Source organism: Ovis canadensis, chromosome 17 (assembly GCF_042477335.2).
Source record: "Ovis canadensis isolate MfBH-ARS-UI-01 breed Bighorn chromosome 17, ARS-UI_OviCan_v2, whole genome shotgun sequence".
Lineage (NCBI taxonomy): Eukaryota > Metazoa > Chordata > Mammalia > Artiodactyla > Bovidae > Ovis > Ovis canadensis.
In genome coordinates this window covers 39,516,965-39,544,063 of record NC_091261.1, presented here as the reverse complement: position 1 = coordinate 39,544,063, position 27,099 = coordinate 39,516,965, and the positions used below count along the sequence as shown (strand labels likewise).

General features: G+C 45.8%; 1 protein-coding gene across 7 annotated transcripts in view; it reads left to right on the top strand.

Moving 5' to 3' along the window:
* Positions 1 to 1,589: 1,589 nt before the first annotated feature.
* Positions 1,590 to 27,099, top strand: part of JADE1 (jade family PHD finger 1) — a 57,119-nt gene continuing 31,609 nt past the window's right edge. Inside the window, exons 1-2 of one of the 7 annotated variants that reach the window (XM_069557530.1) lie at positions 1,590 to 1,828; positions 20,865 to 20,942. In XM_069557530.1, coding sequence (XP_069413631.1) covers positions 20,891 to 20,942 — 52 coding nt within the window. In that variant the 5' untranslated portion in view covers positions 1,590 to 1,828; positions 20,865 to 20,890. Of the gene's footprint in view, positions 1,829 to 1,856; positions 2,242 to 3,180; positions 3,912 to 14,210; positions 14,506 to 20,864; positions 20,943 to 27,099 lie in introns of those variants that run through there. The other 6 variants (XM_069557532.1, XM_069557533.1, XM_069557531.1 and 3 more) reach the window with 6 other exon arrangements.

Sequence of the window (27,099 nt, the reverse complement as noted above, 5' to 3'; positions counted from 1 at the left end):
GAGGCTTAGAGAGGTTTTGTAATTTACCCCACAGTTGCACAGCTGACAACACGTAGAGTCAAGATTCAGTTCAGGGTCTGTCTGGCTATGAAGCCTGTGTCCTTTTACTTCTGCAGTAGAGTATGTGTAAAGTGAACCAAGGAAAATAGCAGTAACTTCAGGGCAACATTAATAACAGTAATAATGATAGCATAGGGCTTTACATATGTGGTTTCTTTGAGCAGGATTAAGTGAGCACATAAACAGGACTGATAGGGTGTCTTTGTACTTCATTAGTGAAGCAGGCAAGAGAGAAAAAGGAGATATACTTAAGATTTCCTTTGGTTTACTTTGCTTTCTGAAAAACAATTGAAAGACTCAATTAGTTTTGTTTTCCCACATTTATCAGATTACTATGATCCTGATGTAGGTGGATGGGTTGGTTTGTGATTTTGTGAAACCAAACCTGACATATTCAGAAGACTTCTTCCAGTGGACAAGTATGCCTTTGGGTTTAATACTCAATTTTGTAATCAGTGACCTATGTTCCAGATTACTGAATAGTATTTTCAACCTGTACCCCATTTTTTTTCTTTTCCCTTTTGAAGCAGAATACCATATAGACTCATTTCTTTAAGGGGGGTCCATGAGAGAAGAGGGCTTCCCTGGTGGCTCAGAGGGTAAAGAATCGGCCTGCAATGCAGGACCCCAGGGTTTGACCCCTGGGTAGGGAAAACCCCCTGGAAAAGGGAATGGCAACCCACTCCAGTGTTCTCGCCTGGATAATCCCACGGGGCCTGGTGGACTACAGTCCATGGGGTCCCAAAGAGTTGGACATGACTGAGCGGCTAACACTTTCACACTTTCATGAGAAGTGTGTTAATCTCCACTCCTCTTTTACACATAAATACCCCTGAATTAATCGAATTTTATGTTAGTCTGCAGCTCCAGTTTGAGCATTAGGCTCAATTCTCCCTATTTGGAAGACAATGTCCAGTTCTGTAACACAGTGTAACATAGCAGTGGTGCCAAATTACAAATAATTAGTTTCCTAATGAATTAATGCTTATTTGGAATTATTATTTCGATACAAATTTAGGTAAAGATGTGTTCCGCCTCCCAAACTGGATTTTCTATATTTAAAAATGTCATTATAATCCGCAGCTCCCCCAAAACTGTTACTACCAAAGAACTATTTATTTTTCCATTCAATCTAAAAATAAAACCTCTCACCCAAACTACATTCCTTAATAGCCACAGTTTAATCTACATAATTTTAAAGTAATTTGAAAGAATCCTTTCTAGTGCAGTGATGTCAAACAAGAGTTGAGACTGAGAGAGTTTGAAAGGGATAATTTAAAAGCCCACCACCCTGGAGGTATCTTGGAGACACTTCAAGAAAGTCTAGGCTCAGGTGAAGGAAGAGATTTTAAAAGCTGGAGCATGCGGCTCTTTGCAAGCCCCTGCTGACACAGGCCGAGCCTGCTACGGCGAGGGCCGCGAAGAGTTAACGAGGGCCAGAGCCCCCCGCACCGCGGTTCCCGGCGAGCTCCCCCCGCCCTCCCGTCCCCACCCTCTCGTTTTGGCAAGGGATTAAAGTGCTCCCCCCTGTGGCAGCAGTGACCCAGAAATGAGTTTGATTCACAGAGTCCTTCCTCCATAACAAGCCAAACGCCCGTCCGAGAGTGCCTCCCTGCGCGAGCGCCGGGTGTGTGCGCGCCGGCCAGAGCAGGGGCCCGCCCGGCTCCCCGCCCGCCACTCCGTCCGCCAGCCCGCCACGGCCCGAACTCATGCGGCGCGGAGCGAGCGGCGAGGAGCCCAGCGCCGCGGCCGAACCCCTCCGCAGCAGGTACGCGCGCGGGCCGCGGGGGGCGCGCGGGGAGGGCGCGCCGACCGAGAGTCCGCGCGTGTCCGCGTGTGGGTCCGTGCGCGCGTTCCGATCCCGCGGCGGCGGCGGCAGCGGCGGCGGCTGCAGGACGAGCCGAGAGGCTCAGCCATATTTGATGGTTTTGTTGCTTTGCTCGGGAGTTCTCGGGAGTAATTTAATGCCGAAGGTCGCTGCCTAGTGGAAATAATATAGTACGTCATTAATATGGCGCCAAAAGATTGGGTTCTCGATATGTAGCAAAGGAGGGAGGGCCGGCAGCCGCCGAGCGCAGCGTTACTATCCCACCAGTAACTTGGGCATTGCCGGGGCGGGGGTCAGAGGAGGAGGAGGAAAGGATGATTTTTGGATCCTGAGAATTGATGTGTGTTGGATCAGTAAGTTTTATTATGATTATTTTTCAGTTTTGGGGGCTGAAGACTTAAGAGCTTTTTCTTTTGGATTTGCGAAGAACATGCGGTTTTCAGGCGAATCATCAATTAAAACGCGTTCAGGAGTAGAAACCCAGTTTAGTTGGCTTTAGTTATAGAATTTTTTAAACAGCCAAAGTGCATTAGGTTGCATGGAAGTGGAAAGCATAATAGCAACTTGGTAGACAGATGGCAATGGCAGAACAAGGTCCGGGTACATATATGAATCCAGAGTGTGTGTGACCGTGGTGGTGGTGGTGCGGGGGAAGGGACGACTGTATAGTACAAACATAGGTGTGGGTATAGGTACATCCGTGTAGGGTAGCTGCAGCCCTCTTATCACCGCGTCATCACATGTCCAAAATATTCATTGCATCAATTCAAGGGCAGTGAGGGAGGGGTGGGGGGGGTGCAGGGACAATTTAGCAATTAGATTCTTCCCAGTTGGGTTTCTAGTGAACGGACCTTTTACTTATAGCGAGACTGCTTGTGAAGTGTAAAACCCTTTATCGGTGAAATTAGGAAGGAGTTGCGTTGGTAGACCAAACTACCGATTAACCATGAACTTAAAAACGGATTGCAACCTTTGGCACCGTCTGCAAATTGTGAGGGTGGTGTCGTGTCGCTTGGTCCGCGTGAAAACGTGCAGGGTGCACCCCGGGACTGCAAGTTGCGAAGCCCTTCAAGTGCACGTGTCCTGTGCCTGTGAGTGTGTATTTGTGAGTTGGGGGCTGTTGTTCTGTAGCCAGCAGGCTTTCCGGGTTGTTGGCGCTGGCTTGCAAATGCGGGAGAGGGATGGAATGTGGAATGTTGACCGGGGAACCGAATCCTGTCGGAACGGTCCCATTTGCTAGGGAAATTCGATCCCTTCCACCTCCTTCCCGCTCCCCCCGCCCGCCTGCGGGCAGGAGGCGGGGCCGAGGACGCGGCTGCTGCTCAAAGTGGCGGAGCGCGGCGGCGGGAGGCAGGTGCACGGCACCCGCCAGTGGGGGTGCCTCAACTTCCGCGGGCGTTTAAATAGCAGCCTCTCTCCCCTCCCACCGGTAATAGGTGACCTGGCGGCCGAGGGCGGCGGGGGGGAAAGGGACGGGGGAGACCCGGGAGCTAACCTCCGCGGCACGTGGGCAGGTGCTGGGTGGCCCCGGGGCCAACTTTTGTGGCCCGCCTCTGGCGCTGGAGGAGAGGCGGCTCCATGTGGAAATGGGGACGGGCGGGCGGCGGCCGAGGCGCTGCTTTCTCAGCCGCGCCGGAGCGTCACCTAACGGTCCCAGCAGCGCTGCCGGGGCCCGGGGTGGGGGGTTTCGGGGGCGGGGACGCCTGGCCTACCGCGCCCGCGCCGCGGGAGCCCCGCACAAAGCCCGCGGCGCGGGGGCGGCCACCGCGCTCACGCCCGGGGAACGGCCCGAAGCCCGTCGCCGTCCCCGCGTTGATTCCGGCGGGCGGCCGCAGGCGTTTGTTTGTTGGTTCCGCGCCGCCTTCCTCGCCGGATGGCTTCCTGTGACAGAGGTGATACACAGTTTCCAGAACTGTCTGAGGGCGGGAGCGGGAGCCGAGTCCTCTCCGAGCTGCTCGCCGTCACCGCTGCTCCCGCTCCCATCTCACAGCCGTTTCTCGCCGGCGCGCCCGCCCCAGTGAAGGTGCCGCCCGGGAGGGACTCGGGGAGGGGGGGACGGCGCGGCCGTTTCCAGCGGCGCAAGTGGTTTCTAGACGCGAGGGAGCGTTTGATTTGCAACTGGGGCCGAGCGGATTGGTGCAGCTGGCGGCGGCGGGGCGGGAGGAGCGGCGGCGGCGGCGGCGGGGGGGTGGCCACTTTCAAACGGAGAGGGCGGCGGCGGCGGCGGGGACTCGCTGCGGAGGGAGCGGGGCTTGATTGCGCCACGAGAAGGTGTCATCACTGTACCGGGGCTAATTCCGGCGGAGGTGCCGGGAGTTACTTTCCCCTCCTCCCGCGCTGTTGTTTCTGTCGCCTTGGGAGGAGGAGGAGGAGGCGGCGACGAGAGGGGGGGTGGGTGGCGGCGTCGCTGCGCGAAGCCGCGGCTCTGCGCACAGCCCGGCGGGCGCCGTACGGTGCTTTCTCCGGTGCGGGGCGGCGGCCCAGTTCTCCCCGCCCCGGCATCCCCGCCTTCCTGGGGTCCTCAGCTTTCTCTGTCCTGCCCCCCCTTCCCCCCGCACGGGCTCTGCATCCCAGAGTCCTCCGCCCCCGGCTCTCCTCGCCCCGGGCCCCCCTCCCCGGGCGTGCCCCCCTCTCCCCGCCCCGGCTTTTCCACCCTGGGCTTCCCTCCCCGGCGCGCGGGGGCGGCCGTAGTCCCGGCACCCGGTGAATGCAGCGAGCAAACAAAAAAGCGGGCGATTTAAACGTGCCTTCGAAACCCGTTAGGAATGCATCGTCACCACGAGACCGTTTAAAAGCAGCTTTGGCTGGTTTTCTAGTAACTAGGAGGCAGGCGCCCCACCTCGCTTCGGCGGGGGTGAGGGTCTGTCGCCTTCTATTTACCACAGCCGAGGGGAAATTTAAATTTTTCTCTTTGTAAAGTGATAGCTGCAGTTGAATGACTTAAGACGGCTACATTTTTAGGAAATTGAGAGAGAATCTGAAGTTTCCATTAATGGGAATGCTTAGGGGCTCCTTTCCCAAAGGTTTTTATTAGGTGAACTATTTTTCCTTTTTAGAAAACCCGCTGTGAACGGCTAGCTCTCTAGTTACTTGTACCTCAAGGCTAATACCTTTCAAAGTTAATGAACTAGTTTTGAGATACAGAGAAATTACTTCCCTGGAAGCTGGTTTAGGTAGTGATCCACCAGTGGTTATAGATTAGGAAGTTGTGTTTGACCAGATCGCCGCTAATCAAGATTTAATCACTTTTAGCTGGAGAAAGGGAGTGTTCAGTGTAACTATACTTACACTGACAACACTTTTGATAAAATAATTTATTGTAGTAGAGTGTGCAGCACATACTGGACAGATAAAGTGCGTGTTCTGTGTGTGACACTTGATAGCAAATGCCTTCACCCGAGAATTCTTAGTGCCCTTTTGTCCCAACGATTTTAGTCTCATCTAATGCCACTTTTAAATCAGATTGACTTTGGTTATTCTGTTTTCTCCCTTAAATTTATGTGTTTTTATATGTTTTTGATGAGCTGGCATACATACCTCCTCGCAGCAGCCAGAGATAAAAGGAGTTGCCTGAACTTGCAGTAGAATTTGAACTTGATTCCATCTTAAGGTCATAGGCTACTTTCTAAGAAGAAAATTTGAGTGGGTTGTAACAGAGATTTTTAACTTTGACAAAGGTGGATGTATGTTCATTTAGAAAGAACAAGATTCCCCGCCCCCCCCCCCCCAAGTTCCTCCTCCATCACCAGACAGGTTTTCAGCCTATAAGTGAATACTTTTCGTTTCCTATTGCAGAGGTTGAAAGAGTAGCTATAAAGGGAAAATAGTGAAAAATGATGAGTGTGTGAAAAGGGGGAACAGGAGAAAAAACTTTTTGGACTTTAAGAACATGTTGTATTTTAGAATGAACAGTTGCTTGGCCCAGAGACTTTGGGTAGAAGGATTAACTAAAAAAGCAAACAAAACTTGGAGGACTTGGTGAGAATACAAACACATCTCCATGTGTTTCACCTTCATAAATAATTGATTTTTTACTTCAAAGAGCCCTTAGTGGCTTAAAGTATTATTACAGAAATGGTGTTATTTTACATGTACACGTTTTCAACTAGAGAAGCAAATATAAAAACAGATTCCTATCACCTAGAAATCATCATTTTATCATTTTCCAGGTAATTGTGTATACATATGTATAATGAATCATTCTGTCTGTACAGTTGTGTAAGCAGTGTGTTTTTTTCTCCTGTTAGCTAGTTTGTCTATTTGGGATACATTCAGATTTTCTTCCTTGGCCTCCAGATACAACAGCAGCTTTGTCTAAAACACTGTCCATTCAAAGATCATTGCATCTTGTTACTTCCTGTAAGTAGACACTAATCTGTAGTAACTTTTTGACAGAACCTCTGACATTGAGGAGGCATGTCTTAGGAGTTAATCATGACTGGATTTGAAAAAGTTAGAATTAAAGTAGCAATTTTTTTGTGTGTAATTTAAGAGTCTTCAGTTTGAAGATTATTTGTTTGAAAACTGTTTTAAAAAAATTTGCCTGATGTATTAATCTGCACACTCGCTGAGAAAAAAAATCAACTGTGTGTGTTTCAGTACTGAGGTGGTTAGAACAGCAAACATCTAGACATCAAACACTGACCAAGTCTTGTATTTTTAGGCATTGTCAGGAGTGAGGAGGAGACAGATGACTCTGCTTGCCTGCTTCCTTTCTGTTGGTGAAGCTCTTTCCTCAGTTAGCAATATGGGGCACCTGTTACGCTGTTACAGTTCATGGTCTGTCAGAATTTGCACTGTATGCCCAGTTTTCCTACATGCTTAATAAAATAAGACATTCTCTAGAGGAAAATAAAACACTTTTGTCAATATCTTGCTGCTTATTTGGATTGGCATTGAAATGCTTGACTTAATTGGTCAAACAGTGGGAGTTATACCAATGTTAAACTTCTTTCCTCTCTGTTCAAGCCTGTTATAGAACACTGTTGCCTTGTTTAACAGTAAATTAAAAAAAAGAATTTCAAATAGAGGCTGACTTTGCTTGGAGTTGTTAGTTTCTTAGATTGTATCAGAAGCCTGATAGGAACCTTAATTGGCAAAGTTTTAGTTCCTGAGTCAGTAAGTTGTTTCCTTTAAAGTTTTAGTGTTCAGCTGGTTTTCTCTATATTAAGACCTTGTTCAGTCATTAAGCTGTGTCCTACTCTTTGCGACCTCATGGACAGGAGCATGCCTGGCTTCCCTGTCCTTCACTGTCTCCCAGAGTTTGCTGAAACTCATGTCCATTGAGTCGATGTTGCCATCCAGCCGTCTCATCCTCTGTCACCCCCTTCTCTTCCTGCCTTCAGTCTTTCCCAGCATAAATGTCTTTTCCAAGTGAGTCGGTTCTTCTCATCAGGTGGCCAAAGTAGTGGAGCTTCAGCGTCAGTCCTTCCAGGAAATATTCAGGGTTGATTTCCTTTAGGATTGACTGATTGATCTTCTTGCTGTCCAAGGGACCATCAGATGTCTCCCTCAGCATCACAATTCAAAAGTATTGTAAGAGCATTGTATCTGACTCTTTGCAACCCCGTGGACTATAGCCTGCCAGGCTTCTTCGTGGAATTCTCCAGGCAAGAATACTGGAATGGGTAGCCGTTCTCTTCTCCAGGGGATCTGCCTGCCCCAGAGATTGAACCCAGGTCTCCTGCATTTCAGGCAGATTCTTTACTGTTTGAGCCACCAGGGAAGCCCATATGAAGACCTGGCAGCACTTTATTTGGTAATGTATTTAAAATTTGGACAGTTGATATTTTTATTATATATAGTATATAAAATTTCAAAAAGTTGAGACAATTGAGAGTCTTGCTATTTGCTTGGTGAAAGTGAATGGGAAAGTCGCTCAGTCATTTCTGACTCTGTGACCCTATATGCTATATACAGTCCATGGAATTCTCCAGGCTGGAGTACTGGAGTGGGTAGCCTTTCCCTTCTCCAGGGGATCTTCCTAACCCTGGAATCAAACCCAGGTCTCCTGCATTGCAAGCAGATTCTTACCAGCTGAGCCACCAGGGAAGCCCAGGAATACTGGAGTGGGTAGCCTATGCCTTTTCCAGTGGGTCTTCTGACCCAGGAATTGAACCCAGGTCTCCTGCATTGCAGGTGGATTCTTTACCAGCTGCCCATTTGGGAAGCCTATTTGCTTGGTGTGTTTATACAAAGAATATTGATATGTGATTGTGAGGGATTTATATTTTGGTATTTTCACAGATGGTTGGCTCTGATGGAATAAGTAAACTCTGCACTCCTAATAAATGGAAGAGTGGTCCTGGAGCCCCTTTTTACCTTTCAGTTGAAGTGGCATCTTGATAAGATTAGGCAGGGTTGAGTGTTGTGGAACAGAGAGAAAATTTAGTCTAAGAGGATGTTGACTGTGACTCTGGTCATGTTATTGTGGCTTGGCCTTATCTAGCCTAGATGTCTTCCTTACCTGAAAGAAACAAAAATAGGAAGAGTCTGGGTATTTACATTTTTGAGTTCTTTGTTAACTCTAGACTAGTGGTATATTATGTGCACTTAACAGATGTTCAGGGACCAAGGTTTTAATGAATACTCTAAAACAAGTTACATATTTACCTTTTTTTGCTTTTGGTTCTTCAGGTAGAGTTAAAGACTGTTAAGGTGATTGAGGGCAGTTGAAGTAAGTTCATTTTTTTTAACTTTAGGTTCTTTCGGACTGATTTGTTGAAGGAATTAAATCACGGTTTTCTCTTGTTTTGAAAGCGCTTCCAACTGGCAATAATATATAGTTTTTAATACTGATCTGCACAGGATCAGACATTTAATAATGTCTGCACATGAGATTTTATTAATTTGAAAATTTATGACAGCTTCTAAGACAGTTTCTAAGCAGTTATTTTAAGTGAAGGTTTCACTGGTGAGAGTCCAAACTGAAGATAAAATGAACATTTTTTTCTTTTACTCCTTTCTTCCAGAATAAGCAGCAAGAATTGGCAAGGTTAACAAGTTGCTGGAGTTTGAGCTGCCTGGTTTTGTGTTTGTTTAGCACAAAGTACACTTAACATGATTTAAGATTTTTCTTGATTAGTCATGGTCATTTTTATGACCATCAGTTATTTCAGTGTTGAAATAAAAAGATGCACTTTAGATGTGTAGGCTGAGTACTTGTGACTTGTAACTTTTTTGAGGTCAAGGACACTTGAGATCCAAAACCTGTGGGAACCTCTCTAGCAGAAAAAGTGAGTTACTCAAGAATTTGCATGTCATTTCAGGGTCTAGATGAATACTTTTAAGTGCATCCTTGGATTTCAATTTGGCATTTAAATTCTGGTGACTTCTTTGTATGATTTCTCTCTGATCCTTTTACATCACTGTTAAACCACACATTATAGTTAAAATGCCTGTCTAGAACAGTCATTTTTCTGCTTATTGGTTACTGGCTTGAAAATCAGATAAGTTTATTAGTTTTTATAACGTAGTATACATTGGCCCTAAGAAGGAGCCTCAGGGGTTTTCCTTTGAGAAAAATTCACAAGTTTCTAGACATGGCTTTAATTTAAGTTGCTTAGAACACTACCCTCCTACCGTGCCCTCTTACCCCCTTACTGCTAGTCTGTTGATTTAAAGCAGAGGTCAGTAAACTATTTTAGTAAAGGGGCCAGATAGCAAATATTTTAGGCTTTGTGGGCCTGATAGTCCCTATTATAGCTGTTCAACTCTGCCATCCTAAGTGTGAAAGCAATCAGTGGACAAAAAGTAAATGAATGAATGTGACTGTGTCCCAATAAAACTTTATTTACAGATAGTGAAATTTGAATTTGGAATAATTTTCAGGTGTTCTGAAATGTTCTTTTGATTCCCTCTTCCAAACCATTTAAATACATAAAAACCATTCTTAAGTATTGAACACCAGCAGGTTGTAGACCCCTGATTTATAATGACACAGCCATACCTATATATATATATGGAAAGCCTGTACTATAGTATATATACCTGTAGAACAGTATATACCTGTAGTGTAGGATGTGCATGCATGCATGCTAAGAATCTTCAGTCATTTCTGACATTTGTGACCCTATGGACCTTTGCCCGCCTGGCTCCTCTCCATGGGATTCTCCAAGCAAGAATACTAGATTGGGTTGCTGGGCCCTCCTGCAGGGGAGTTTTCTGACCCAGGGATCGAACCAGCGTATCTTACGGCGCCTGCATTGGCAGGCGGGGTCTTTGCCAGTAGTGCCTCCTGGGAAGCCTGTAGTATACTATAGTGATACAGTTTTAGCTGGTCACCAGATTGTTTCTGCTGGGACTGAATTCCGTTTCTGATAGGAACCTGAAACAAGTTGAAATCAGAAGTTTGTTTGATAAATATGCAGGCGGTTGACTCATCTCAGGGCTGTGGCTCCTAACTCTTTGGTTCCTAGATAGCCTTTGAGGGTAGGGTGTGTAATACAGGACCCCATGCACCTTGCAAAACACAGCTAGGTAGTCACACCCTCCCAGGAGGCCAGGCCAAGAAGCCCTGCGTGAGGGAATATACATTATGACCTGGGACTGCATCCAGAGGAGTGTGATGTCTCTTGACGTAGGGTGTGTGTCACACCAGTTGGAAGGGAATACCTGCTGCTCAGAGGACACAAAGCCCTGTGATAGTGTTTAGGGAACCACTCGTGCGCACTCTGTCCAGCTCTCCAGCAGGCAAAGTGGCATTTGCAGCCATCTTCACATCAGCTTGCCAGGAAATATGTTTCAAGTTCTAAGTTAACAGACTGTTGTTTGTTGAGTACATTTTAGTTGTCTGACCCCTGATAACCTGTAGTCCATGGCCTTAATCTTCGCGATAACCTCTTTCTAAATCTCAGGAGGTGTCCAGCAGCAGGAAGTCCATGGTGCCATCACCTGGGAGGAGGATGGGTGGCACAGGTCTTTGATTCAGCCTCTGGCTTTGCCCTAGACCCATCTGTGTGTCTTTGCCCTTGCTGCTTAACCTCTCCAGAACCTACTGTACGTACTTCCTTTTAAAATTAGGAAAGGTAAATTACCTCCAAAACACTTTCTGGAGATTGTTAGGATTTTATGTGTTTCTTTGGGGAAGATGTCCTGTAGACACAATCCATGGCTGAGACTGTTTTCAGCTTTAGCCTCAGAGACTACTTTGCAGACCTTGCTGCTAGGTTTTGAGACTGTCTTGTTTCTATGACTGTAGTAACAGGACTTGTACCGTTGTGATGAAATGTTTGTTTTAATATATAATTCAGATGATGTGTAAATGCAGGTTTTGTTGTGTTGTTAAGTGAGTCATCTAGATCTTCTAGTGTACAACATTGGAAGTCTATACATTTTTTTTTTTAAACTGTACTTTAAAATTTTTTGGTGACTTAACATTGTTAGTGGTAACTGATAGTTTCTGACAACCGGCTGTAATCAGGGAACAAAGTTCCTCAAAACAGCTGCATTTCAGCCTGTGCACAGTGTAATTGTCATTAGCTGGTTGAGTCTGGTTTCTGCAGAAGCTGCTTTGTATATCCTGTATAAGAACATCTGGTTTGAGCATTTAAAAATCTTTTAAAATTACCCTGTAGTCACTTTGCATTTATTGGCTTATTCTTCCGAGAGTCAGATAAGGGAGTGTAGACTCCTTTCCCATCCTTATTTTGACATTGGTTCATTCAGAACTATCTCCTGCTAACTAACAGTTTTTTTTTTAAGTGTTATTCTTAGTGAAGTTCTAGAGTTTGATCTGAAGAATGTGTGTGTGTATGTGTTAAAAATTAGGATTTGGTTTAAAGATCCCAAGGCTGAATGGAACACAAACATCTCATTGCAGTGAAGTGTTATATAAAAAACTTTCTTTTCATATATTCTGAAGAGATTGGTCTTATGTTTGTTTTCTCCAGTAATTTGTTAAAAAAAGAAGAGAAAAAAGTATGAAAAGAGGACCTATAGGGCAAAATAGACTGCATCTTTCATGTGAATGTTGACACAGAGCAATAGCACTGTGTTAAGTGTTAAGGAGGATTCTGAGGTCACGCCTGGGCTTGTGGAAAAAAAGAATGACCTAATTTATTAACCATGCCTGCCATGGGTAGAGGAAATGGTGTGTTTGGTAACCATCTCTGGAATGTAGCTTTTTTTTTCTTTCCCCCAAAATAGTACTGCTCTTGACATGGATAAGAGGTTGAGTATTTATTTGACTTTGAATTCTTTAAAGGTAGTTTAAACCCTAGTGTTCTTGTCCGAGTTAGTTTCTGTATTCTTACCACATATATTTTTAGTGACCTGCTGCTGGTACAATGGCTATTCTTATGTTTTGAAAACTTGCACTTTTGAATGAAATAATGAATGAGTGATAGTAGCATTTTACGGCATTATCCTGTTACCTTTTCTGTTTTTTTTCCTCCTATGCTATTTCATCAGGTATTTTAAAACAAGATGAGCCTTTGATACTGCATCTCAGGAAGGAGGTGGAATATATGTAGTTTATTGGTAGCTGCTCAATACATGTAGTTAGTATATATATTCATATACTTTGAATATATGCAGTTTATTGGCTGGTGCCTGTGTGGGGCCAAGAGGCTGTGCTCCCAGGGTCTTCTATAATGTGAGGAGCAAGAAACAACAGTTCTGGATTTTAAATCTTTACTGTTAACAAATAGCATAGTGCAGGATCATGGTAAAAAAATAAAATCATCTAAAAGGTCATTCAGTTCAGTTCAGTCATTCAGTTGTGTCTGACTCTTGGCGACCTCATGGACTGCAGCATGTCAGGCCTCCCTGTCCATCGCCAACTCTTGGCGTTTACCCAGACTCATGTCTATTGAGTCGGTGATGCCATCCAACCATCTCATCCTCTGTCGTCCCCTTGTCCTCCTGGCTTCAATCTTTGCCATCATCAGGGTCTTTCCCAGTGAGTCAGTTTTTCACATCAGTTGGCCAAAGTATTGGAGTTTCAGCTTCAACATCAGTCCTTCCAATGAATATTCAGGACTGATTTCCTCCTTTAGGATGGACTGATTGGATCTCCTTGCAGTTCATGGGACTCTCAAGAGTCTTCTCCAACACACTCCAGTTCAAAAGCATTAATTCTTCAGCACACAGCTTTCTTTATAGTCCAACTCTCACATCCAGACATGACTACTGGAAAAAACGATAGCTTTGACTAGATGGACCTTTGCTGGCAAAGTAATGTCTCTGCTTTTTAATATGCTGTCTAGGTCATATGCTGTAAAAGGTCATAAATGGAAGTAAACTTTCCCAACCTATTCAGTCTAGAACTCTGCAGTCACTCCAGAAATTTTCCATGAATATGCAAGCAGTTGTGTGTATATATATATCTTCCCTCTTTTATATGTAAATGGGCTGATATTCCATTTTTCTCCCCTGCAGTTTGTGGGTGTTTCTTTCTTGGTATGTGTTTTGGTACTTCCAACATCTGAACATACAGATCTACTAAAAAGGAATTCTGAGTAGATGGAAACGGGTAGAAGCTCAGGGTTGGAGTCCATGATGTCTGGTTGCCTTATATTGTTTGGGGTGAATTCATGGAAAGAGAACAAAAATACATCCCAAATACAGATGGTTGGAATGTTTTATCATAACTGCTCTTCAGGTGCTGACTCTAATTGTCATCAATTACAGAGACCTAGGAGGGATTTAATAGATTATTTTAGGGCTCATAAACAGAGATTGGATTACTTATAAAGGCAAATGGGAGCTGCCTGTGATTCATTCAGAACCACTCACATTTATAAATTTCTTAAAATCTTGAAAAAATTTATTTACTTTTAAAGTCCGGTTTTAAAAATAACTTATAAAGAACTTAATGGTGAACTAGTGTGTTACAGCACTTGGGTTTTATTAGTAACATTCACAGGGATGAGTATAGCATTTATGATTATCTGGGCAGTTATTAAAATCTTTTCTTGGGGAGAGGTGGTAGGTTATTTGTTGCTAATATATTAACACTTTTTCAGCTGAATATTTTCAAGTGGATGTCCCTGCAGAGACTGTAGAAGCTTGGGCACCATGTCCTTTAAATAAATTTTGATACATGACATTATAACAGACACATTTTTATAAGTTCTTTTTTTCTGAGTTGAAATATTTAGACAGGATTAAAGCTTTTAACACTTACGATCTAAGCAGTTTGTCAGTTATATCAAATCTATGACTGTCTTTTTGACCAGATATAATTTTTGGTTAAAGTGAGAAATCTGGGTTTGAGTTACAGTCACACTAGTATTTTTAAACTCTGAGCATTTGAATTTAGATAGTGTTGTTAATTTGAAAACTTTATGTCTAAGAGATTAATGTTTGCTATAAAAACTGAGATAAGAAACCAGCTGATCTTGTTCACATTCATTTATGGATGGATAAGAGATTACTTTGAAGTATAGGTCATTATTATATTTGGGTATTTTCTTTGGGTAATGTATACTCTTTGAATGGAGAAGGAAATGGCAACCCACTCCAGTATTCTTGCCTGGAGAATCCCATGGACGGAGGAGCCTGGTGGGCTACAGTCCGCAGTATCGCAAAGAGTCAGACACGGCCGAGCGACTTCATTTTCACTTTCACTTTCACACTCATTGAAGATAAGAAGAAAGAAGATCTATTAAGAAAATGTGAGTCTTTCTTTATGGGGGAAGTATTAATAGTCTATGACCAGTGACTAAGGGACCAAATCATGTTGCATAGTGTTTAAAAATAATATTTGAATGTCTGAACTTAGCAAATAGAGCCACCTCATTTCAAAATCTTTTGTCTTTATGTAAGACTTCTTGGTGTCTGAAAGTCAGTTCTTTAATGTATGTTTTTATATTATACATATGCTAAATACATTTAAAAATATAGTACATTTAAATATTAGATTATTAACTTTGACAGAGAATGGAAGGACACCTTATAAATTTGAAAATAAATAGAAGTTACTCCAGCTAAAGGTCAAGTAGATATTAAAGTGAAGTGTCTCACATTCTCTAAAGCTGAGTTGAGCATAGGATAGAGTTTACATTCAGGAACTCAGTCATTCATCCTGCATTGTGTGGGTGTGTGCAGTCACTCAGTCGTGTCCGACTCTTCTTGGCCCCATGGACTATAGCCCACCGGGGTCCTCTGTGGGATTTTCCCACACGAATACTGGAGTGGGTTACCATTTCCTACTCCAGGGGATCTTCCTGACCGGGGGATTGAGCTCAAGTCTCTTGACTCCTGCATTGACAGGTGGATTCTTTACCACTAGCACCACCTGGGAAGCCCCCTTCATCCACTGCATTAGTTATGTATTAAGTGATACACAGAGAAGGAATATGTAGAGATCTTTGAGTACTTTCTAGAACTTCTTGAGAGTGAAGAATGAAAACATACTGGACAAAATTGATACTTTGAAAAAAATAGCCTTTCTGCATATAAACCATAAGCAATGAAAATCACTAGGGTGCAATCCTTAGTATAGCTGTAGAGTTTATGGCCTGATAAATGGTCCCTGTTCCACCACAGAATAATTCTAATAACGGGACAGTTCCTCAAATCTGTCTTTTTCCCAGGTGTAGCACTGAATAAACATTCTGAAATTCTTAATCATCTTATTCTTTTGTAAAAGTTCTTCTTTCTGTCCTCCAGGGTCATTTCTCATTCTTTCTTGGCTAGAGTCACATACCAGTCATGCCTCCCTGGAACCACACCCAGGTCACTAAATTTGTTCCCTTGCAAATTCCTGAACCACTTGGGGATGGGTTCCTTCAGCTAAGGGCTGCTCTTAACTTAGTGCCTGCCGATTCTCCACCCTAATTTCAGTCCAAGGAAAACATAAATTTGAAGGTTTTGAGGCAGCTTGCTGTCTCATGTACATATCCTGTGAAAGTGTTAGTTGCTCAATCATGTCTGACTCTCTGCAGCCCTGTGGACTGTAGCCTAACAGGGTCATCTGTACCAGGCAAGAATGCTAGCGTTGGTTGCCATTTCCTTCTCTGGGAAATCTTCCTGACCCAGGGATTGAACCCAGGTCTTCATAACAGTTACCACACTGCAGCTAGTTATCTAGATATCTGCTTACTGTATCTCCCTTTGGGCCATTCCCTACCTTGTTCATCATATCTTTGGCATCTAACTTGATGCAGTTTTAATTGAATGAACATGTTAACTAATCCACTGCTTTTTAACACGTGTGGCAGGAGAGGCTGAAGGAGAGTGGTCTGCATGCAGGATGTCGCCTGTGCTTCCTGAGGAGATGGTGCCCTGCGCAGCTACCACGCGCACCTGGTTGTCTCGGCTCGTCCTCCCTGTTTCCAAAGGACTGTCACTTGACTGATCCAGCCAGGGTCTTTGGCCAATGACTTCCTCTTACTTGGCCTTTCTAGGCAGTGTTCATATTATAATCAGGTTTCCTAGGTAGTTTTTTTGCTTTTTGGGCAAAGTCCCAAATGCCTAATAATTAGTATTTTGTCTACTTAGCTGTTATGCTTCTCATGGCAAATGGACACTCCAGGCTCCCGTAAATTGTATCACTTTGAAGCCAGTTTTGATGAAATCAGATAGAATGTTAGAAGAGCCCTGTTGAGGACTGGACCCAGAGTTCCGGGGGTTGTAGCTGCCCTTTGAAGTAGTTTTTTTTTTTTTTTTGAAGTTTTGCTTAAGACCCATTTCTGTGAAGTCTTTATTTCACATTTAATCCAAGAGAATCTCTGTTCTCTAGAATTTAACTATAACCTTTTAGAGACACACTTGTATAAAATATTTGAGTGATGATGCAAGGCAGGAGTTGATTGCATGTTAAAGAAAATAGTACATTAAAAGGCTGAGTGAAAAAGTTCTAAAAGATGAAAAAGGTGAAATGAGTGGTACTGAATGTAAATGGTTTTAGTTGGAGTGGTGGATGGTACTTGGTGGTTTTGAGCTGAGCCCTGGAGAAGAGATGGGATTGGGATGGATGGGTAAGGAGGAAAGGGCCAAGGAGCACTGGGCGCAGAGGCTGAGGCTGGAAAGAAAGAGGTGTTTTATGATAGAGGCCAGGCAAGCTGATTAGGGGGTCTTGGTAGGAGAGATGTTTGGGTAGAGCAGGGAGGGGCCAGGTGGTGGGAAACCCTGGGTTTCTAGCTGGAGCCATTTGCAGTGTGAAACGGAGAGATTGGCAGAGGAAATGGCTTGGAGAGGTCACCTTACAGGATGGATTAATTTGCTGTAATAATTCCATAAAGAAGGCTGAGCATTGAAGAATTGATGCTTTCAAACTGTGGTGCTGATGAAGACTTGAGAATCCCCTGGACTGCAAGGAGGTCAAACCAGTCAATCCTAAAAGAAATATTCATTGGAAGGACTGATGCTGAAGCTCCAGTACTTTGGCAACCTGATACAAAGAGCCGACTCATTGGAAAAGACCCTGATGCTGGGAAAGATTGAGGTTAGGAGGAGAAGAGGGTGACAGGATGAGATGGTTGGATGGCATCATCAGCTCAATGGACATGAGTTTGAGCAAACTCTGGAAGATAGTGAAGGACAGGGAAGCCTGGCATGCTCTTGTCTATGGGGTTGCAAAGAGTTGGACTCAACTTAGTGACAGAACAACAAAGAAAACCGTGGGCATGGAGAAAGGAAGGCTGGTGCCTAAAGCAGTCTAGGTGTAGGTGGCTGAAGACCTGGCGGGGCAGTAGGGGGACTTGGGATCACATATTATGGAATGATGAGCCTTTGCAATTGAACAGAAAGGTAAGAAAGGATTGTTGCTGATGTTGCTTAGTCGCTGAATCATGATTCTTTGTGACCCCATGGGCTTTAGCCCACCACGCGCCTCTGTCCATGGGATTTCCCAGGCCAGAACACTGGAGTGGGTTCCCATTTCCTTCTCCAGGGGACCTTCCCGGCCCAGGGATCGAACCCACGCCTCGTGCTTTGGCAGGTGTGTTCACCGCTGAGCCACCTGGGAAGCCCAAGAAGAGATACATATTAGTAAATAAGTGAGCAAATAGTAAGATTCTGAATATGAAGGCACTGCGGAGAGTAATATGCTAGGTTTTATAAGTATACAGTGTTTTGCCCAAAATGTGCTGCCGCTCTTTGTTACCTCTTTGTTCTTCAGGACTCAGCTCAGAATCTTAACAACGCCATCAGCATGTGTTTCTCTAGCCTTGTGTTGACCACTGTCGAGCACTCACCGTGTTGAATTCCTGCTGACCAGTCTGTCTACTCAGCTAGACCGGGAGCTCCCTGAGATCAGACGCAGTCATTGTGCTCCAGCACCTCCTCATGCATTAGACATTCAGATGTTTGTGGGATGCATTATATGCTATTAGGTTTTCTTGCTGCTTTCTCTGGAGCGTTGCAAGTAGCCCTTTTAATTGATTATTACTTATCTTACTGCCATCTAGATAATAATCAGCGAGTGCCCTAAATGATGCTGAGGGCCTTCTGCTTGCTCTATTGGCTTTCATTGGACAGATGTTTGCAGCTTACAACCACTGTATTGTGTGTCTTAAAGACAGTAACATGTGCATACTTTGATTTCTTGATGGAGTAAGTAACCCCAGGTGAGGTAAATCAGCCTGATGTCAAGGTTTAAGTACCTCAGAGCCACAGAGGCAGCGATGCTGGCGTGCCCGCGCCCCGTCACGGTGCAGGTTCCCTGGAGAAGTGCAGCACGCACAGCATACTTCACCTCCTTTACTCAGGCTCTTCCAGGGCTGGTGAGAATGGAGTTCATTAGAAGGGAAATACCATTCTTACTTTCCTTTTGCTTGCGTATTTTTGCATGTTAGGAGCATCATCCGTTTTGGCCAGTGCTTGCATTTTGCATATAGTGGCTGTTGAAAGCATGTGCTTTCTCTGAGAGCTGTGTGTGAACACTAGGAGGAGAGCATTTTGGTGTAAAAAGATTCTGAGTTTTCCAAACTCTTCTGTTTAGGTAAAGCTAGTTGTCCGAATCAGTGAAGATGCAGCCAACATCTGTTGCCTCATTTCTAGCTGGGGAGAGCTTATGGGCTTTCTCAGCTTCTTTCTCCTCCTCACCGTTCTTAACACCTGCTCATGATGGGGGGACTGTGTTTTTCTTGCCCTGATGCTTCACACTGTGACTCTTAAGGAATTCCTCTTTAGGAAACACTTTCTTTTTCTCTTTTTCTTGTTCTCAAGCTCTCGTGCAGTGCAGGATTTAGGAGCTGAAGCTGTTACTGGGAAGGAGTGGGTCTTTGCCTTTCTGTTTTTGCCTGGTGCCTCCTCCCCCATTTGGTGCGGGGACAGGGGTGCCTTCTAGAAAGTGAGAGGACAGCTCAGCTGTCAGCACCTGGCGTTTTGGCAGAGGGTGACAGGGCAGGGAGGATAATCACATGGGCAGTGGGCCACAGGAGTTTGCCGACTGAGGAACTTTCTCTGGGGTGGGCCTGCCCTAGGTTGCTGGGTGTTAGAGTTACGGGTGAAGAGGGCTCTGCAGAAAAGCCAGGGCTGTGGGTGGGGCTGTAGATTTTATGACTGTTGATGCTACCTGTGACCCAGATCAGGACTCATGTCCTGGCTTCCTCTTGGAGATTCTTTTAATCATCTTTTGAAGAATCATTTGGTAAAAACATACAAACTTTAACTGGTGAGTGTCTCAGAAAGGAAATTTTCAGTATAGATTTCAGTATAGTATAGATTTTAGTATAGAATGTTTGAAAGAACCATATAGGTCTGTTTTGAAGGTGGGAGCAGATGCATTGTATGGCATGCTTTCAGCTTTTCTTAAGTTTTCCAGTTCCACTTGGAGCGGACCTTTGGGTTTTTATTTCTGACTCGTAGAGCAGTTTCTGTCTTGTTCTGTTCTAGCGTAGTGATGCTCCACATTCTTTCCCCACAGGGTTCCTGTGTGCCCCACTCTTAGAAACTCATCACATTGTGATGGTGGGGTTCCCAGGGAGGGAGAGTTTTTGGGATATACTTTTCCGAGAGGCTGAGCGGGGAGGGGATGGCTCACCAACCATACTTTGACTTGGAAAGCCCTCCTCTCTCTTTGGGAATTACCGATCTGGCAGTAGTATTTGGGCCCTAAAGATGTCAAGGTGATGAGTAATTTTCAGTTTGGAAAAGGTGTTTGGTTGTGTTTAGAAAGCTGCCCTGGCTGAATGTAACCTCACGGTCATCTGTAGGAGTTGGGTGGTGGCCGTCAGTCCCAGTCCACCGCCCTCTTTCTCTGTTCTGTGGCGCTGGAGGCCTGTTACCACCAGCTCCCTGGCAGGAGCTGGCTGGGTAGGCTGAGTGCTCAGACTGCTTTCTTCATTTGGTTGAGTTGGGTTGGACAAGGCCTGTAAGGAGCTGGGAAAAAGGTAGTGAACTTGGATTTTGCCTGCTCACAATGTGACCTTGGGCAGGTCACCGCTTAAACCTTTTAGACTTGAGTTTTCCTCCTGAGTAAAGGGGAGGAGTCTAGATAAGAATGAATTGCTGGGGTGCTGGAGATGACTAGGATAGGTGTTTGCATTCCCAGTGTCCCATTTGTTCTGTCCCTAGAATTCTAGGTATTCCGTTTTTAGGGTTCTTTCAGTAGTATTTGCTGGAGAAGCAATGCTGCCCAGTGCAGTGTAGATATTCACACATCCCGGCATACCCTGTCCCTAACCACCCTTCCCAATACACCTGTAAAATATGAGTCTGTATATAGTGAGGAAGCACTGTGCTCATTGCCATGGGGTTTTCTCTGCAGAGCTTGCTGCCAGTCAGCTAAAGAGACTCCCGGAGTAGTTGTAGTGATAATGTCACAGGAGTGAGAGAGAAGCCTGGCACCTTTGGGAGACCTGCTGATGTGTAATTTCTCCACCTCTCCCCCTCCTTTTTGAACCTGTTCTGTTAAGAATTGCACCTAATTATGTGTCTTTGGTCTTTTTACTGTTTATAATTCAAATGCTACTTAAAGCCGATTGTTTCCTTTTTGTGTGCTGTAAATCCTGGGCTGCCATCTGAAGCACAACTTGATGGTTGTGTATTATCATCGTGGGTTAAGTGCTGTCTCATTGCTTTGCAGGCTGCCTGCTGTTTCCCGGGGAGATCATGAAACGAGGTCGCCTTCCCAGCAGCAGTGAGGATTCTGACGACAATGGCAGTAAGTCCTGCTTTGTTGTTCTTGGAGCCTACCAGGGTTTGGGTCCATGTAAAAACAGGATTTTTTAATGTAATGCTTTAAAGAGCTGAGGCGCTTCATGTATCAGGGAGGTCAGAAAAGAGCCAAGGCCTGAGTATCACATCTGAGTGGGATGCTGCCGGTCTTTATCTTGCTGGGTGAGGCAGGTGGCATTCCTCAGGCTTCCTGTTTGTTGTCCAAAGGTGAATAATCCAGTTTCCAGAGTCACTGGTGTGTCTGTTTTTCCTAAACATCATTTATAGCACTTCACAGTTGCTTTTTATGAAAAGGGAACTTAATCGAAGCCAGTTAATTATTAACTAGTCCAGCCTGATACAAAGGGAGATGGGCTGCCTGGTGTGATGTGAAAATATCAAGCACAGGTTTTTAGTAGGTCACGAGTCAGCGCTCTTCAGTGGATTTGAACATGACTGTATTTAATAATACTACTGTCTGCGACTCAGCTCTCTGGCATCCTCATATTTTCACAGTGCAGCTGAGAACCAGAAGTTAGTTGGCTTCCAGGCAGTCAAAATAAATGTCACACAGCGTCTGTGTATTGGGAAGCTCACAGACGACCCAGGGAAGAGTGTCTTTCCGATAACAAGGAAATTTTGAACCTAGCAGCGTGCCTGAGCTCTGGCATTATCTTATGTTTTGTATTACAGATCAGATTTGGGAAACCTTGAAAGATTGCTTACTCTGCTGAGTGATGGGAAAGGTATTAGGCCTGTTTACAAGGATCTGTCTTTGACACATGACTCTCCATCAGAGCTGGATCTCATCAACGCAGTTGGAGATGCCTTTCTATGCACTGTGGAAATGAATATATGTAGACACACATTCAGAGCAGGGAGGGGCCAGGGAAACCTATAGAGGAGACAGAAATTGAGGAGTCCTGAGGGATGAAATTGTTTTATGCAAACTGTTGTTTTTCTGTGCTCCAAGTTTTGGCAGGTTCAGTTAAGTTCAGTTCAGTCACTCAGTCGTGTCTGACTTTGTGATCCCATGGACTGTAGCACGCCGGGCCTCCCTGTCCGGGCCTCCCTGTCCGTCGCCAACTCCTGGAGTTTATCCAAACTCATGTCCATCGAGTCGGTGGTGCCATCCAACCATCTCATCCTTTGTCGTCTCCTTTTCTTCCTGCCCTCAATCTTTCCCAGCATCAGGGTCTTTTCCAGTGAGTCAGTTCTTCGCATCATGTGGCCAAAGTATTGGAGTTTCAGCTTCAGCATCAGTCCTTCCAATGAATATTCAGGACTGATTTCCTTTAGGATGGACTGGTTGGATCTCCTTGCTGTGCACGGGACTCTTTTAAGAGTCTTCTCCAACACCACAGTTCAAAAGCATCAATTCTTCGGCACTCAGCTTTCTTTATGGTCCAACTCTCACATCCATACGTGACTACTGGAAAAACTATAGCCTTGACTAGACGGGCCTTTGTTGGCAAAGTAATGTCTCTGCTTTTTAATAGGCTGTCTAGGTTGGTCATAACTTTCCTTCCAAGGAGTAAGTGTCTTTTAATTTCATGGCTGCAGTCACCATCTGCAGTGATTTTGGAGCCCAGAAAAATAAAGTCTGCCACTGTTTACCCAGCTATTTGCCATGAAGTGATGGGACTGGATGCCATGATCTTAGTTTTCTGAATGTTGAGCTTTAAGCCAACTTTTTCACTCTCGTCTTTCATGAAGAGGCTCTTTAGTTCTTCTTCACTTCCTGCGATTAAAAGCAGCAGAATTAAAAACAGCAAATTAGGAAGCAAGGCTTTGTTGTGGGCAGCACACTGACAGCCAGCAGAGCTATTAGAAACAGAGGAACTCAAACACAGTTTGATTGGAGCTTTGGGTGCAGGCATGGAGCAGCTCGGAGGAGAATTGGTGGTGATGGGAAAGCTGTGACCAGATGGGGAGGGCTGGGACCCTCCCGGACAGACAGTGGGAGCTGACCTTTGGCACGAGGCGGGCGTGGACTGGGTGAGGAAAGCAGAGGCACGGGAGTGAGTGCTCTGGCGAGGGGCTGGCCTTCTGTTTCAGGGGACTGTGTGGAGGGGCTGCACCCCCTCACCCACCACCCCCCTCCGTGGGAGCCGTTGGGAATGCCTTCTAAACTTCTTGGTACTTGTTGGTTCACGGCCCTCACTACTTGTTTTCTTTAATATTTACTTAGGCTTTTTACTCCTTGAGGCAAAAACAAGCTTAGGGATCCCTTTCTTGCACCTTGGGTGCCTGTCAAAGTGTCCTCTGGAGTTGTATGCACTCAGTAAGTGCTTGCTGCTTGCTGGATACACAGTGTTGCCCTGCAGCAATTGCAAAAAGGAAACATTGCTTTTTAGATTCAGAACTAATCAGAAGAAGGGTTCATGAATTACTTCCAGTGCTTGATGAAAGGCCCCGAGAGGCCTCTTCCCTTGCATTTTTGGTTGAGGAGTAGGTCTGTGCTTGCTCTGACTTGGGTCTCTTGTCCACTTGGGAGGGCTCAGTCACAAAAAGTTCTCCTGTGATGTTCTCTCAGACTTAGACCCTTCTGCTTTCTGGAATAGAGCTGCCCAATGGAAGGGAGATGTTCTAGTGTAAGTAAGGAACTGAGTTTTAAATTTTTATTTAATCTTAATTAAAATTTAAAAAGCCACATGGCTAGAGATTACCATAGTGGACAGTGTAGTTCTGGACCCTGGCCCAGTCCGGGCCTGTCAGCTGTCCAGAGGCCCTTCCATTTATCATTGCCGGCGGACATAACGAATCCCACAGCCTTTGTGGCTTAGACAACAGACATTTACTTCTCATGATTCTCGAGGCTGGAAGTTCAAGGTCAAGATGGTGGCAGGTTAGCTTTCTCCTGAGGGCTCTCTGCTTGGCTTGCAGACCGACTGCCACCGTCTTACTGAGTCTTCATAGGTCTTTTCTCTGAGCCTGTGCATTCTTGATATCTCTCTGTGTTTAAATGCCTTCTTGTGATCCAGTGACATTGGATTGGGGCCCATCATTTTAATCACCATTTTAAAGGCTTTATGTCCAAATAATATAATGCAGTCACATTCTGAGGTACTGGGGGGTTATGTTTCAACATAAGAAGTTTGCGGGGGACATAGTTCAGCCCATAGAAGACCAGATGCTTCATCTAAACCTGTTTTTTCACCCAGAGCTCTAGGAGGAAGAAAGGTGTCCAAAGCCCCCACCAAAAGTGTATCCATCAAGTCACCTTCTTTGTAATGGGCTGGTTTTATCCTCCGGCTAATATGTTTGTGTCTATGCTGGTCTTCCTGAAGAAAGCAGGATGGAGGGAGGACTAAGGTAGATATTTATAATGTGCTGGAGGGCTAATGGGTAGACCACAAAGCTGGTTTTTCTTCTGCCCTAGGCTCCACATGGAAACTGAGTGGTGGTGGTAGAGGATGAAGACGATAGCTGCTGATAGAAGGGAGGCAGGCTGGCCTCGTCATGGTTGATCCAGTGGAATGTGGTGGTACTTTGTGGCTGTGCAGCCTGTCTCGGCCTGCTGATTTGGTCGTTAGGGTGGGTGATGGTTGTGGCAAACAGCTCTCATTTAGAACCTTTAGAATGCCGGGTCATATAGATGCCTGCACACATCTACACCATAAACACACTTTCCACCTTCTCTGAGGGCGGCTGCTGTCCCGTGTGGGCCTCTGCCACCAGCCTGCCTGTGTGCGTTGGATACCATCCTCTCATGTAGGCACATGGTGGGTGTGAGCAGGGTGCCTTCTGCCTCTGCACTCAGGTACCCAGAGCTGAGCCTGCCCTTAGTGTGGTGCTTGGAAGCCTTGCTCATAACAAGGGCTGTGTCAGTGCCGTGGCCACTCCTCAGCCTTCCCAGCCTGTATTTTTGACAGAAGTTTGGCAGCAGCTTCCAGCCCAGCGCCTCGCATGTCCAAGTGGAGAAGAGACAGCTGCAGACATCAGCTTGGGGGCCCACGTAGCCCTGGCTGGGCCCGGCTGGCCGCCTGGGCCGGAGCCCTTTGCTCTGATTTCTAGCTTGGTCCAGGGGCTAGCAGCATGGCACTCACAGTTGGGGGTGCACAGGCACTCTCTGTGCCAGTGTAAGCCCGTCTCCAGCTGCAGGCATAGCTGTGGGAGCCTTTCTCCAGGGGCCTGGACTGCCAGCCTTGCAGCTGGGTGAAACCGCGTTGGGGTGTTCACGGGCTGGGCTCCTGGGACAGGGTGGCTCAGCCAGTCTCGGAAGTTTAATGCCTTGTGCCAGGGCGCAGCCTCGGGAAACAAGCGCTTTATTTCTTCTGAGTCCTTGGGCCTCCGTCTTCAGGGGTTTTGGCAAATGCGACAGTGGGTCCACCAGCCGTTTTCGGTGTTTCCACCCGGCCTCAGGGGCGAGGAGAGGAGCTGGAGATGGAGTGGGCCAGTGATGTAGTCAATCATGCCTCCATAATGAAGCAGAGTTCGGTGAGCTTTCAGGTGGTGGCCCTGCGGTGGCTGGGCAAGACCGGTGTGCTCTGAGAGGGCTTGGACGCCCCGTGCCCTGTGCCCAGGCCTTGTCCTGTGTTATCTCTTTATTGGCTATTGATTCACCCCCTTCAGTATCTTTTTTATAATAAATTGGTTATCTAGTATGGAACATGTTTCTTTGAGATCTGGGAGCTGCTCTAACAAATGACTTGAGGGTCTTGGGAACCTCTGCCAGTCAGAAGCACAGGTAACAACCTGGGCTTGGAGGCTGGGACTGAGTCTGTGGGATCTAGTTCTGTCTGCATGGCAGAATTGAGTTGAATTCCTGGACATGCTGCTGGCACCTGGCAGTTGCTTGTTAGGATGCAGAAGCTTCTACAAGCACGTATTGGAATTGGGTCTAGGAACCATTTTTGCCCCATGCCCCAAATTACAGGGCCATGTTGACCTCCCTATGGGAAGGTCCAGGGTGAGGCGAGGGCTTGAGGGGCCGGGCACCTTGCGGACACCTTCCCTGGTCTCCCGGTTCACACCCCTGTGCTGACCCTGAAACACGTCTGTCTTTTCCAGTTACCCAGCCAAGTTCTGCTCCCTCTGTTGTGATGACAAAGACACAGAAAACAGCTGAGTAAAAGTCAACCAACTAATTTTGCACTTAGCAATGCAGGTTGATGAGTGACAAACAGGAAGTTATGTGAGGACTTTTGTTTTCCTGGGCTCTCTCCAGCTCACAGATCAACAGTGAAGAAAGACCAAAATTTTTAGCAGATGAAACGTACTTTCTCATTTGGACGTTTTGTGTTAGTTACATTTTTTAATAACTTGCTTTCCCTTTTTTTTGTTTGTTTATTTGACTGTGCTTGGTTTCCTTCCTGACAAGTCTTCAGGGGTTTCTCAGTGGTTTCTCTTTTGCATAAAGGTTAATAACTCTGCTTCCGCTTCTATTCCTGTGTGACGGGACCTTTAATTTGCTCCTTTCCCACCATCAGTTGAATCGTGTGACACCGAGGAGTTGTGTAGAAATTCTTGAAATGTGGGAATTTTGGCTCAAGTACTGCAGAATGTGGGCTGTACGCATGTCTCCTAGGCGCGTGGAGATGGTTTTATCTCTTGTCACACCCAGCTTGTGACATTGATGGGCAGAGCATCATCTTGGGTTCAGGGAGCAACTAGCACCTGATCTGCTACATGGACTTGGACTTAACAGAAGGGCTGGGTGACTATGAAACACAACATTTGTGTCAGTTGGTTGGAGGCCCAGGTATGTTGAAACATTCCTGGGCCAGTGCTCTGAACACACACCCATCAAGCTTTGTGCTTTGGGAGATAAACCGCAGAGCTAACAAGCCGTGTTGGGAGGGAAGGGGGTCGGGCTGTGGGAGATGCGGGGGCAGCCCCTGGTAGCAAGAGCAGTGGTGTGGGAGGCGGGTCTTCTATCACACAGTGCAAGCAAATAGGAGCTGTGTTAGATCTGTCCCCTTGTCTCAGACTGGACATCCCGTAGCACCTCCTTACTGGCACAGGGCTGGCCTCGCCTTGCTCTCTCCACTCTGCACTACTGTGACACCGACTGGCCCTCTGGGCTCCGTACTTGCTGGTCCTAAGCATCTTATTTTGTTAAGCTGGTTCAGCACTCTAAAAACACCAGTGTGATGTTTAGGGTCTAGGAGCGGGCTCTGAGGTAGGAGATGCGCCATTTGGTCAGGGGTGAGGCTCTTGCC